The sequence below is a fragment of the Erithacus rubecula genome (genome assembly GCF_903797595.1).
Source record: "Erithacus rubecula genome assembly, chromosome: 3".
NCBI lineage: Eukaryota > Metazoa > Chordata > Aves > Passeriformes > Muscicapidae > Erithacus > Erithacus rubecula.
Window position 1 is genome coordinate 66,558,673 of NC_136689.1, and position 14,763 is coordinate 66,573,435.

Consider the following 14,763-nt stretch of genomic DNA (forward strand, 5'->3'; position numbering starts at 1 on the left):
GATGATAATACAGAAGCCAGATGACCTATTAAGAGAAAATTTTGATAGACTTTTTTTCTTTTACATCACCAGAGGAAAAAAACATCAAGATGCTTTGTCCTATCTGATTTGGATGGTGCTGTCTTTTTAACCTTTATAAGTATTTGTAGAAGTCCAACTAGCAACAAAAGCAAATACATCTCTGGTATCATAACTCTGCTCTTGGTCTGGTTTTGAATTATGCAGCGTGCTAATGCGTAACTTTAGATAACTCTTACAACATCCTGGTCGGGGCGTTGTACTGGTGCTTCTTCCTGTGGTGTTTTCCCACTGTGAAGATGATGCAGTTCAGGACCCAGCTTTCAGCTGGGAGATGTAAGAGCCAGATATCATGTCATAAATTGTCCTGAAGTCCAACAAATGGGCTGCAAATCAACACATTTGTCAAGTGCTTTCCTGTTAGAGATGATAGTCAACTGCTTTGTGGTTAGTGTTAGACTTACCATTCTTCTTTGTGTCTGGCACTTGACACACAGCTAACTGGTCCTCAATCTTAGTTTTCATCTAAACATGATTTTACCATAACTTTGAAAATTACTTTAGGCAACTGTGTCTGCTGGCTCCAGAAGAGACCCTGATGCCACAGGGTTGTGGAAGGGTACATACCTCCTTTTCTATGGCTCAAGGTGAGGAGGGGCCAGGGTGCTATAGAGCAGCACTAATTTTAGGTGTTACTATTTCTCTTCTCATTTTCATGAATGCCTGTAGACACACTTGAAAGCATATCAGCAGTGAGGAAGGGTGAAGAAAATTGTGTGAATGGAGTTCACAATGTTTAGTACCTTGCAAAGGTGTTGTGCTCAGTCAGAGATATTTTTCAAATCAGAGGTTGGAAGTGTTTTACCAAAACTTGTGTGAGACCATTGAAATTAATTCAGTGGTGCATGAAGCTGCTGCCCTGGCCAGATTTTCTAGAGAGAAAGAGAAAAGATGAGAAGATCAGGTTGTCAATACAGACCAAACCAAGTTGCATCTGAGTGAATGCTTTCAATCTCAGCTAAGCTCTTCATTGTGCAATAGCAAAGCCTCTGCACACATAGCCAGAGATCTTATTTGTCCTCTAAGTTTGTTTATGTGAAACCTCTTGTGCTCCCATTGCAGACCTGAGCTCCATGATTTGTTAGAACTCAGCTAGTGACAGTGGTTTGGCCTGGCAGTCTGAGTACACTTGCATTTGTAGGGCTTTGTCTTCACTTATCCCACATACTTCATCAGTTCCTTGAAAAACATAAACCCTGAGTTGACCTGCTATGCTAAAGCTTGAGATTTTCCAAATAAACTGCTCAGGTCTTCTCTAGGTGTTTTTCCCATGTTGTATCGAGTGATGCAGGAGAACTGTATTGGAGAGGGAGTCCCAGGCTTTGGGAATCTTCTCTTTTTTTGTTCATTCCAGTTAGATATCATTGCCTTTGCAAGTTCTGCTGGCAGCGACACTCTGTTGCATCAGTGTTGTCCTTCAGGTCGGGAGTATTTACAGTATCAGCAGCTGCACTGTTAGACAGGAAGGGAAGCTTCCTTTTATGTGGGTATTCCTGATTTTTGTGTGGCTGCTGGTGCTGGGCTGAGGTTTTTTTCTTTTACCCTTGTGGTGTAATATTCACCCAGAAAGGGGAAACATCTTGCATACAGGACGTTGTGTTTCATGGGTGTTGAGCGCAATGTGCTTTCAGGTTTGCCCTTGCCAACAGGCCTGGTAATGACTGCCCCCTAAGAACCTCTTTCCTCTGCTTGTGAACTTGAATTGCAAGAGCTCTCAAAGGCCACAGTGAGCTCCAGCTCTGTTGAACTAAGAGGTGCTGCTTGCAACTGGGGTAAACTGCAGGCAGCGCCAAAGGCTTCGCAGTCGGAAAGGCAGGATGGGCAACTTGGAACTGAGATGCAAGGAGGCAGTGCTGCATATTCACTCAGATGATGATAGCTGCCCACTTGCTATCCTAAACTGTCCCCACTTAAAATCAAAGGGGCATATGTAAAGGATAATGAGATTATAAACCCTGAACTTTGGAAATGGAGTCTTCGCTTTTTTCCTCTGCTATTTTAAAACAGACGGGCTGTAGGCTGACACCCTGAATATGGGCAGAAGGGGTACTGCTGTCTGAAAGGAGAAGACTGGAAGGAGCTAAAGAAAACAGGGCTTGAATTGAGCATTTTTTCATAGCAGAGACAAAAGGGAGTGATTTCACATAGCCAAGCAGAAAGTCTTTATGTTTAGATATTCCCTAGCACATGGCTTGAGGGGGAAGATAGAGTTAAAGTTAAGCTTAAGTTTGGATAGCAGATAGGGTCTCTTTGTGAGAGACATTGTGTCTGGAGAACTGCTCAGGTAGTTGTGCTGAGTTCCATCTGACATCTGAGCACACAAGGACATATGAGGTCAAGTCACTGCTTTAAAGAAGAATCAAACACAAACCAAAATAAAGACTTGACAGACATCAGAATAAAGTTTATCACACTGTAGTGCCTAAAAAAACACTTTCTTATTCAGATAGAGGGGTAAATAACTTATGTCAGTGAGTTTTGTGTTTCATTGGCGGACAATAACTTTTACTTTGTAAGACCTGTATTCAGTTCTAAATTCTAGAAATCGCGTGAAGTGAGCTTTCGGATATATTTCTCTCTTTCTAAGTAGTGATTTTACTAAATACAGCACTTTCTTTATCCCCCTTCTGCTTTTGTTTTCAGAGCAAGGCATTTCAGAGAGAGCATCAAATTTATCCATGAGTGCCGGCTCACAGGTGAAGGCTGCTTAGTTCACTGGTATGTATACTGCTTGCTAAAAAAAACTTTTAAAGGATTTCTCTCCCTTGATTTGGATGTTCATAATTTTAATAAATTAGTGATCATCTCCCCTCTGTAGCAAAATACTCTTGGACTGAATTGCCCCCTTTATTATTTTGAATAAATGACTCAGAAGATTAGCAAATGCTATTAAAGTTTTATGCTAAGACTTTTGAATCTCTGAGGTGGGCAGCTCCTTGGAGATGAAAGAAGCCCAAGAAATTCTTCTTGACATTCTCTTATCAAACATTTTTGTAGGATTGATTTGACTAGGAATGTGTTGACTGAAGACATATTATTTATTTCCCATCATTGTAATCACTGTATTTTTAAATGTGATTTCCATAATCCTAATAATTTGCTTAGTTTCTATAACAGCTGTTTTGGTGAGTTCAGAGTTGTTTAAAAAACCTGTCTGAACAGAAATTGATTTTTTTTCCCTCTTTCTCTTTTTTAAACTGTTGAAGCATTCAAATGTTGCATTTGCTAATAGCAAGACCCTGATTGGAGAGATGCTCCTGGGAGAAAAGGAAATCCCACCCTGGGTTTTTTCTTGCTCTCTGCTATTGGTTGTGGTCTTTGTGCTGTATGTCCAAGGGACATATCTGAGTCTATATGTGGAATCGGAGTCATCTCGTGATTTGAACATTGGACTTGTACACAGGCCCTGAGCATAAATCCTCAGTTTGCTATTGACTCATGACAGGGCTGTACATGAGCCATTTGGTCAGTCTTGGTGTATGGAAAACAGGAATAAATAGTCTGAATACTCACAGTTTTAAAAAACATATATTTAAATTTGTGAAGTATTTCAGAAACATAAAATGGTGAAAGAGTCTGGTAACTCTTTCTATTTACTATGGTAAATATAACTTTAACACATCCTTTATATTCTCAATAGAAATAGTTCTGAGTTTGTCCAGTGTTGTCCAACCAGACATAATGAATGATTCTGTCCTAGCTTTTCATTTGGGGAAACTGTAGTCCTGAGAGTTTAAGCTGCACAGTGCAGTGGATAGCAGAAAGAGGAACTCAAGCAACAGAGATATATACCTCTTGTTGGTTCAGTTAAAGTTCATTTTGACCCCATGAAATTGCAGCCTTTATTCATGATGGAGAGGAAACAGTCTTATTTCACTGCTCTGATCTGTATAAACAGCAGAAAGAAAGTGGATTACTTACTTCTGCCTTTTTAAAACCCAAATCTAACTTAGAGTGTGTGCACTGCCCCCTGCTTTTGTGACTACTTCATGCTTATTTCTTCCTTCTCAGTCTCAAATGAATTACCACTCAGAACCCACTTTATTGATCATGAAGATTTTTTTTTCTGCTGCACCTGAAGAGCTGCACCCAAACCATTTAAGTCAGATATTATAGTATTTCTTCCTCACAGCAAGCAACACAGCAGTCTGCTGTGATGTTGAGAAGTGATGCATTTACCTGTGACAGCTGAAGTGCAGCAGTGCTTCAGTGTATTGCACCTCCTTTTCCATGCAGCCTTGCAGGTGTCTCCAGGAGTGTCACACTGGTGGTTGCCTACATCATGACCATCACAGACTTTGGCTGGGAAGATGCACTGTCTGTTGTCCGTGCGGCGAGATCCTGTGCCAATCCAAACATGGGCTTCCAGAGACAGCTGCAGGAATTCGAAAAACATGATGTTGATCAGGTAAATGAAATACAAAAAAGACGTGTGGAACATAATTCCAAGTCAGATCATGGGCTACTTCTCATTATTTTATGGTCTGTTAGGTTTATCTCACTCCTGGTTTTTGCTGTGAAGGAATGGAATGGCTTCTTAGCCCAGCCTGCTCTATGAAGGAGATACTGATAGATCTGAAGGTATCAGGGAATGCTGGATGAGAGAAAGGAAGCACAGCATCTAAACACCTCCTGCCCAATTGGGCTGTTAATCTAGTGGTTGCTTCATGTGAGCTAAGGCATAGTTCAAGATTAACACCTTTAGGGGGGTAAAAGGTAAAGGGTGAGAACACAGCAAAAAGGCCAACCTGTTCATAAAAATAGTGGGTTTCCCCCCAACACATTCATTTGGAATAGTAAGCAGGAAAGAAATCATAATCACAAATATTTTTTGTCAGGAGTTAAACTTAGTCCTCATTATGATTTGTGTGTTGTGACCCCCCTCCTACCTTCTATGGCTAAGACTTAATAAGTTTTCTGATGTTCAGGGCAGCCTCAGATCTGACCCTTTTTTCTTATTAGCCTTTGGAGGCTTTGTAGGACTAGGAGAATCAACAGAAGAGTAGGACTGCCAGAGAGATTTCATAAAACAAAAATTAGTTTCTTACACCAAAAAAACCCCATCCTATGCAAAAGACCTGCTCCCTGTGGGTGATTGGTGACTTCCACTTATGTTACCAACCTACTGAAGCTGTGCCTTCCATTTTCCATTGCTCAGCATGTTGTTATTGTGTGGGCTTTTGTGCCTGTTGTGCTTATTAAAAATAACAACAATAGAGGCAAACCAAAGCCGGAAAGCAAAACATGAGACAAAGGATGTAGCTTTTTTTTATTCCATCCCTGTCATTCTGCTGCAGAAAGCTCAGAGTTTAGAAATTACCATTTGTTGTGCGTGATGCAGTTAGCAACTGTAAACATTTGCGTTTTTTTAATATTTAACTGAATGTTTCCTGGATTGTTTGGAACTGGTGTAAATGGTAGAATAACTGATTTTTAAGAGACAAAAGTCAGAGAGGGACTTTCCAGACTTGTCTCCTTCCTCCCTTACAGTCATTTCTACTCTAATTGGTTTGTCTAACAGCAATGACAATTAAGGCCGTATGCAAATAGCCTGATAAAGACAGTAACGTCTCTCTTTTTTCATCCACCATGGACTGTGCATTCTGTCTTTATTCACTGAGGGGGAGGCAGTAGGTTGCAAAAAGAAGTATCCACCTGTATTCACTGGCTGGGCTGTAGTTTCTTACTGTTTTTAAGAGCAACCACATCCTCAGCAGGTGTCTGTTTACACACCTGATTTCAGTGGAATGATGCCATCTGCCAAGGGCGTGAACTCTTTTCAGATTTCAGCAGCATTTGGTGTTTTTCTGTGCCCCCAAAGGCTAGTGGTATCCTGTTGGCTTTCTGGAATATTGTCCTCTAGACCTTGGGTCTTATAGGATGAGGTTTAGTCACTAAGGTCATGGCATAATTTGCACCTGTTTCAAACTTGTACTGAAGCCTGAGGCTTCAGATTTGCCTGAGGACCTCTTTAGGTAATGGGAAGAAGTATCTATGTTGAGGTCTTGTCTCTCAATATCCTACTAAATGATCTTTATGGATCAAGCTGTTCATGAGCCCCAAGCAGAACAAAATTATGAAGGTTAAGGTTTGGAAAATTAATATTATCCACACTGAGACGTGACAGTTGGAATCTGTGTTTACTAGCTGCTTGTGCAGGTAAGCTCAACAAAATTGTCAGGAATTTGACAGTTTCTCAGCTGGAATTATCCTCAGCTGGATTCAAATTCTCCAACAGGTAAAGTGTCAGAGTTGAGTGGAGAGAAAAAGTGAACATGTGAAATTTCCACTCTTTCCTATGAGACAGAGTTATCTATTGGCAGGTCTGAATCAAGGAAAAGGAGTGGGGCATTTATACAGTATGTACTTATGGAACTTGCTGGCATACAGGTATCTTGTGGTAAAAAAAAGTGGGTTTAAAATGAGATCTCATGACAAAAGAATTCATTTGCGTTATCAAACATAATGATACTTTATGTTAAAGTATTTTGATAAACTTTTAATAAAGTTTGATAAAATTTTTTAACCTCTGAAAGCACCTGAAAATTTTTGCCTGAGCTGAAAAATTGCTGCAAGCTGAAGAAATGGCCAGGGAAAAGGTCCCAGCATTATTGCCCTTCCATTGCTTGATTCTTTCCTCATCCTTTATATCTGATTACTCTGAGAGCAGGATACAGAGTTGGACTGACCACCAGCTGGGCCTGGTACATCTCTTACCATACAACGTATTCAGTCATTCATATCAGTAACATATGGGGTCCTATTCTATAGCTTATAAAACTCATGGACTATTTCTTCCTAGAAGACACCTATTATGATATCCACACTACATTTTTTACTACTGGTGTTTGTAGGCTCAAGATAAAAAACCTGTAAGAATGGTTCACATTCTGATCTTTAACCTTCTGGCAGCCTGTTGTGACTTGGGCAAGTTGGCTGATCATATTGGCTTCCATGCTAATTCCTCTTACTGTTTGTGTATGCAGCAGGAACAGGGAGATCTTGAGTCCAGGGTGTCCTTTCCCAGCAGGTGTTCCTTACTCTGTATTACTCCAGTCAACCAAACTGTTCCAGTGTGTAATTTCAGGAGATGTAAGGGGTCTCAATGATTTCAAATACGTGTTCTTGTGCTGTGCATTCTGTGCTGCTGTTGAAGGACATGGAATATTTAGAATGCTTTTCTTTAAACTGCTTATGATCCTAAAGGTTATTGAAATTCTGTAGAACAGGAAGAAGAATTACTTCATCAATTTCATGTTACTGTTTCATCATTTTATGTATGTATTTTCAATTTCTGCAGTTCAGGCAGTGGCTGAAAGAAGAATATGGGGAAAACTCTTCTCAGGATCTGCAAGAAGCCAAAAATCTTCTGAGCAAATACAAAGAGCAGGCAGAGTTGCATCAGACTACTGGAGGAAGGCAATGGAATAACAACTTCTCATCTGTGCCATCACTCTCGTACAGCAACTACACAACAGAGACCTAATCACAAGAGGTCGATTTCTTTTTTTCTTTCTACTTTTGCAGAACATCTTGCCATGTTTTCCATCCCATCTTCAAGACTTTCAGCAGTGAGCCATGCAAACTGTTGATTTATAGAAAGCTTCTTGATGACATTATGTGTGTGTGTGTATGAGTGTGTTTCACACAGTTTTGTAATTTGGGCAGGATCAAGCTCTGTTTTATGCCCAGAGACAGGATCCAGTTACTGTGGCTGAGGCATTTTGTCTGCCAGCCACAGCTATATCCCCTTCTGCCCACATTGCCTGGCATTTGCTGTGAGGTTAGCTCAACTCCTCTTGTTGTAGGCTAGCAAAGGGCTTGGAGAGATGAAGTCTGGTGATTCAAGCTGTGACAGTTTGGTATCTCTGCACTCTTAGAGTGGCAAAGGTGTTACTGCACCTGAAGAAGGGAACTCAGGTCTGTGTCTCTGCTGCTCCTGTTCACAGTCCACAGGCATGGAGGTGGGTGTGAACTTGAATGCTGGGCTGAAAGCTGGATCAGGTGAGACAGGGGCCCAAGTAGCTTTCCCCCAGCAGTGGCACTAGGAGAGAAGTGGGACAGACAGCTCTGAGTAATAACACCTTCAACCGCCACGGTTGTCTTTGCTTCAGTGCCCATGAGACTGAGCCGTCGGCAGGGCTGCCACAGACCAAGAGCACCCAGGCTGTTACCACAGCTCAGCTGATGTGCAGTGATTTAAGCCATGGTCCCTTGACTGTGCATCTGGTCTCCCAACATAAGCTTTTCTGGAGAGCAGTTTGTCACGTCTCCAGAGCCGCTGAACTTCATTCCCCACGGAACACGTGCCTCTTCAGCACACGCCCCTGCGCACACGATAACGCGTCTCCAAAGAGTGGGCTCGGTGTGAGTGCGAGCACCTGTTTCTTTGCTTGTGCTGTGGTTTGCTCTTTGACTTCAGCTACCTCAAAAATGCTGTTCTTGTCATTGTGGTTGTAAATGCAACCTTGAAAATTGCCTTGTGTAATCTTAATCTAACACTGAGTGAAGTAAGTGGGTGCGTGTGTGTGCGAGAGCGTATGTGTGCATGTGTGTTTCACAAATGTCTGTATTTGAGAAGTTTATTGGTTTCTTTTAAAATTACTCATATTTCACACTGGTTTAAAGACTGAGTTGTTGGAATTCAACTTTCCTGCCATTTAAACACCACTATATATTTTGCTGTGATCAGATTTATAGGAATGCATTTGTACAATATATTTAAACTAGGTTGAAACTAGGGGCCATACTCAGCTCTTGGTAATGTTGTGTGTTTCTGGAATTGAGCCATTGCCTGACTCAAGTGGCTTGTAAGACTGTAACTTCAAATATGTCAGCAGGGATGCTGGGCAGCTTACTGATTTCTGATGGTATAATGTGGGGTGGCCCTGATGCCAAGATCATGATTTCTTGTCTTTGACTTGGAGGATGGGAGGCCTACTTTTCTTGAAGATTCTAGAAAATAAAAAATACTACCCAAACAGTCAAGATAGAAAACTAAAACCAAGCACTTCATTTTGTTCAAGTGTGGTGTATATCATGCTAAAAACTGAGCACTGAGTGAGAAGCAATCAGCACACTAAATAGACTGTTGTGTGTCTTTAAATTTTTGGTATTCTGGCCTCCCATTCCTTCACAAGATTCCTCTACATGTGATTTCCTGCTTGCAGGTGGCAGTGAATTCTTTGGGTGGGAGCAAGGCTTTTGGGTCAAGTAAACTCTGGCTGTTAAATATCTGTTGTTAAGTATCTTAAAAGAAATATGCTATGGCTTGTGAAACATGGGTTGTGCATATCAATAATTACCTAAAAGGAAAAAAGGGAATGGGGTGGAACTGACGGATCCATTTCATCTAAGGTGAAGCCTGCATCAGGGTTCTCATTGCACTAGGTGCTTTAAGTGTACTGAGCATGATGGGAGCAGGATAATCCTATCTTTGTTACAGTAAGGGATGTTGCTGGGTTTGGGAAGAGTGCTGGAACTGACCTTGTTTTCAAGCTTGCAGCTAAATGACCCACTGCCTGTTTGGTATATCCAGCAGTTGCTCTGTGATTGCCTGGTAAGAGAGGTACTTAGCTGTTCCTGAAGATGTTGATCAGCAAATAATTGTCTGCTTAACAATTTCAGCCCAGCAGTGCCCATGCTGGCAGTCCCTTCTGTGCTCTGAGGGTAGATGGGATACTTGGAAAATGTTTTCCTCGGTAACAGGGTCTGACACACATTTAGGATGTGGGTCCATTTGTTCAACCCTCTACTCATCATAGGATACATAGGGCAGTGTCAGCCCACCCCCAAAGGGCAGCTTTGTCAGAAGCATTCTGCCTATGGTCTTGCAGGTATCCAACCAGTCCATCCTGTAGCTGGCTGCCAACACTGTGTATCCTATAACACTCCTGGCACTCTTGTCCTTTCAGTAGTACTGCTGTGGGTGCTGGAAAGTTGGCAGTTCTTTTATTGTTCTCGCACATACAAGGCAGAATGGGAGATATCTGTTAATTTTAATGTGTCCAAGATTAGTCTGCACTGTTCTTTTTAAATAGTTTGATTATTTCCAAAGAGTCAGTCCCCTGAACAGGATTTTTTTTTGGAATTGAGTTTGGCTTAAGGGCCATATAGCCACATCAGTGTGTGTTATGCTGCAGCTCCAAAGCAGATACAGGGTAAGCTGGGAAGACGGAGGGAATGCCATATTGTCAGTGAGTGGGAGTACTTCTCACCTTTTAAAAGGCAGGAGGAGTATTTTCTGCAGTTTCTGCCTGCAATATCTTGTGTAGTGGTCTGTGTGCACTGCATACTGCAGGTAAGAGCAGTGTAAGAGCAACAGCAGTTGAGGGAAACTCGAATCTGGTTTGTCCATGTAGAGAGCAGAATGATGGTTTACTCCCTAGTTACCATGGGTGCAGAAGAGAGAGCTACATTCTCACCTTTTAGCCTTTTAGAGAGGGAGAGGAGCTAACATAGACTGAGAATGTGACATGATTTGTCTTCCAACCAGCCTTTCAGTGGCAATTTGTAGGACTTTCCAGCTATCTGGAACGTGACTAGACCCAATTCACCTCTTAGTAGTTACCTTTGTAGTGTAGATGATGCATTCAGTTATTTTGTTTCTGTACTTCAAAACACTGTCCTCATTTTGATGTTCACTGGAAAAATGTATAAAGTTTATAACACCTTATTGGATATCCAGATTTGAAATGTATAATCGATTTTTTTTTTTTTCTTGGGCTAAACTTGATATCCATGTGTGATTATAAGCAAATGTCTAGTGTTATAGAATGTAGGTAATGGGTAAATGCATTAATAGTATTTATTACTGTTTTTTAACCTGGAAAAAGTTGCTTCCTTACATTTTGTGGTTGAGTGGGAAGATATGGCAAATCATATCTGTTTTTTAAAAGGGATAATAACTTTGGTTGCTGTAATGGCCACCACCTATAAAGATGTCAGTGAAAAATTATAGCAATTATTCCACTAGTTTAAAAACTCTAAGTCTGGTAAGCTTCTTGATTCTCTGTCTTCCTCTTCCTGGGCATCTTAGCGAAGCCTTGATTGCTTTTTCCAAATGTTTGTATTTAATACGTTCTACAATTTTTTTATAAATAAAATTAAATGTTAACACCTGATCTGGCTTTGTATTTCTTGAAATCAATAATAGTGTCCAGATGGCTTCTACTTACTGTTTGTATCTCTGCAGGTACAGTAAGAGTTACAAGACTAACTAATTTTGCTGTTTAGACTACTTTTTTCTCCTGCACACAGACTTCTTAAAATTTCCCCTCTCTTCACTGAGTACTTCCAGGTAAGTTCAAGAATCTTCAGCCAAACACCTTTTGATAGTCTGCCAAGAGGATCTTGCATGTTGCTGTCTTACTGATTGCTGGTGGCCCATCATTTCAGTGGGGTATGTGGTGAATCCAAAGTTTTTATTATTTTCAAATACCTTCTTTTCCATAGCACACTGATTCAGGGTTTAATCAGCTGTAAAACTTACCTGATTTTTCAGGCTGCCAGTGCTCAAGGCTCTCCAGTGATCTGTCAGAGGAAGCTGATGTAAGTGGCAGATGATTCTCAGGGGAAAACATTAAAAACTTAGAGTGTAAGGGAGGAAATGCCCCGTTCAAATTCCCACAGATAACACACTGAATTTCTGGTTTGACTCTACCTCTGCTAAGAGAGTATTTCTGACATTCGGGTGATCAGGAAAAAAAATTCCAAACCTAAAGCAAAAAGCCCCCCAACCTGAAAGTATAGTCAGTCAGATTATAGTCAGATCTCGTGGCCACTTCAATCATTGCTGAAGGCTGAACTCTTCTTACAGTGGGACTCCTTTATCATGAAGGCAGAATTAGATGCTCAGGCACAGTGAGTTTTGAGTCTTTTTTCCCTCTCTTTCCTCCCCCAGAACTTGTTATTTTATATACTATTGGGAATGTGTGGATGGTGATTCCTAAGGAATCTTGGGTATTCAACTAATCAGTAATATCCTCCACTAGAATGAAGTAGATGCATGTATAGATAGCTCTGAAAGTGTCAGATGGAGCTTGTTCAAATACATTTCATAATACATAGTACATTATTCATCTTCAGTGTAAATGGGATGGCTTGGATTTATTAATGTATGTTTCAGTCCTCTTCATATCCTTCTATGAAGAGACTTTGAATTCAGTACAGCCTATGTGACACTTGAATCAGTGATTACCTTCTTTCTCCCATCTGTTATCTTTAGCAGTGTGTTAGATATATGTGCTATGACAGTGATGAGGCAGAAAATATGCTTAACATACTGATGCCTTGGGTTTTATTTTTTATATTTGTCAGAAACTCTGCTGTTTAGTATGTAACTCTGAACCTTCATATTAGGTGTTGTAAGTTCTCTTCACAGAGTAGTTAGACAAAACAATTCCTTTCTAGCTAGAGAATCAAGGACAACTGGTACCCAAAAAGCAAAAACAACAGGGAGGGAAAGGGGGCAAGCCAGGGGGCTGAGACTTCATAGCCTAGAGCTGTGGTTGAATAATTGACCCCAATATGTAGATGAACCAAAACTTATAAAAATGTCAAGACTTGTGACCGAGATCCATCTTAGATTTGATTTGGGTGTAACCCTGGCCAGGGTCTTGCACTGCCCAAGGCATATCCTATTTTATCCCTTTTGCTCTGTCTAGTCTCTTTTCCATGTCAACAGTATAATCCCTTCTGATCTAGGGAAACCTCATAAGTTCTAGAGAGGGCTTCTCCTCTGCCTAAAGGAACACAGCAGTTTCCAAATGAAAAATGCTTTATTGCTTCATCTTTCTTTTGACTGCTTAGTACTTTTCAAGGGTAATTTTAAACCAAATTACCTGCAAAAATTGTGCTGGAACCATTGTGCTGTATTGCTGTTCCTGGCTGTGGATCTCCTTCCTTCCAGTGTCACTTGGAACTGTTGTGAGTTCTGGGAAGTTGCAGTTTTGATCTGCTTCCTGGAGTCCTATGCCACCATGCAGTTGGCTGAGGGAAGTAGAAGGCAAACTTGCATGTCCTTAGATGTGCTTATAACCTGATGAGGAGTTTTGGCTTTGCCAGCAAATTATGAGAGTCCTTCCTCCTCCTCAAGAAGGCTGCATTGGCAGAGGGAAAATTGTGATGGTGTGTCAAAAATATTAGTATGAGGAAATTATGTTGCACTGTGCAGTGTTTCTGTAGATACCCCTGGAGATACAAGGCACATGACAGAAAAAGCTAATTTCACACTTTGTTGCCAGCAGAGCTTTAAATGTGGGTCTTGTTTTCCATGTGGCTCAGCTCCTGTGCTTAACTATTTCACTGCTACATTTAGCTGTTCTGTCCAATATTGTTATTCTGCCCTCAGCCAAGGAACAAACTCTTCTTTCTATATTTGAATGTGTGCTTTGCTCTAGTGAATTATGCCAACTGCAGTTTACCAAAACCAAACATCTTGTGAGTAGAAAGATGACTTCCTGTAGTTTTCTGTGTAGTTTCTAGTATAAATATTAGGAGTGGGCATTAATGAAGTGTCAGCAAGAGGTGTCCTTTTGTCATTGAGCAGCTACATAGCTCAGTCCTGAGACTGTACAGTTGTAGGAGACTTGGTTCAGCTCATGTGAGCCAAACACATCTGCAGTGAACTGGGACTAAAATTCTTTGCAAGCAGCCTCAAAAAGTGGGATTTTCAGCCAGACCTGAGCCCAGATTCCATTTTAGCTGAGACAATTATGAATGAGCAGGTTTATTTCCTCCATTATTTACTGAACTATGAATAGAAAGATCAGAACCAAGACATTGAAGCTACTTGAAGTGTGAAGTGTTCTTAGGTTGTTTGCTTGACTGGTCATTATTCATACAGGCAAAACAGTGTTAGACCTGGGAAGAGGCATTTACTAATGGACCCTTTGAAAGTCTGAGTTCTCATTCTCCTTTTTCTCTTCTTTCTCTGGAAGCAAGTGAGTTTTTATTTCATATGTCAACAGATAATACAATGAGTGGGATTTTTGTTATAATTTATTGCATTTCTTCCCCTCCTTCCATCCTTTAACTTTTCTTTTGCATGTGTGGGTTTGTTTAGTTTGTTTGGTTTGTTTTTTTTTTTTTTTTTTTAATAACTAGTATTTATCTCAGACCTCTTGAGTCAGAGTAAGTATCAGTGTGTAGCTTGCAAACAATCTGTTTCCTGTAATAAATTAATAAATGCTCTTGTTATACAGTTGCTGATTTAATTAATTGTATTAACTAGTACACTTTGTCTGTCTGTGTATCTGTCCTGTTATGGTTGGGGTTTTCTCCAAAGCTTGATGTGCCTTCTGTTGGATGTTGTCATCTTCTGTGGCCTTCTGGCTCTTGTAAAGCACTGGATACTTTGGATAAGTACCACAGATCTGTGACAGTGTTGAGCCTGTCATTGAAAACATTAAAAAGGGATATTTTATTTCTGATTTGTATGCCCAAAAGCAATGTTCATTGGTGGACCAGCATCTTGTACAGGTTACTACTGGTTGCAAAAATTTTTCTTGATTCTCTCCCTTCTATTTTAAGGCAAGATGGGACTTTGTTGAAAGTTTCTAAGCAGGGAAAACTCTGTCCTGTGTTTAGAGGAAGGATATGTTGAAGGTGTCAGAATTACAGCTGTGTATATGCGTGCTCTGTATTTTTCCAAGGATTGCATTTTGGAAGTCTTTACAAGTTAAG

The 14,763-nt window shown here is 40.6% G+C and overlaps 1 protein-coding gene across 2 annotated transcripts in view; it reads left to right on the forward strand.

The window, feature by feature from the left end:
• Positions 1-14,763, forward strand: part of LOC306799648 (interferon regulatory factor 4) — a 75,215-nt gene that overhangs the window by 31,705 nt on the left and 28,747 nt on the right. The window contains exons 5-7 of one of the 2 annotated variants that reach the window (XM_079300989.1): positions 2,722-2,796; positions 4,315-4,486; positions 7,379-9,032. In XM_079300989.1, the coding sequence (XP_079157115.1) occupies positions 2,722-2,796; positions 4,315-4,486; positions 7,379-7,564 (433 nt within the window). In that variant the 3' untranslated portion in view covers positions 7,565-9,032. Of the gene's footprint in view, positions 1-2,721; positions 2,797-4,314; positions 4,509-7,378; positions 9,033-14,763 lie in introns of those variants that run through there. The other variant, XM_079300990.1, reaches the window with a different exon arrangement.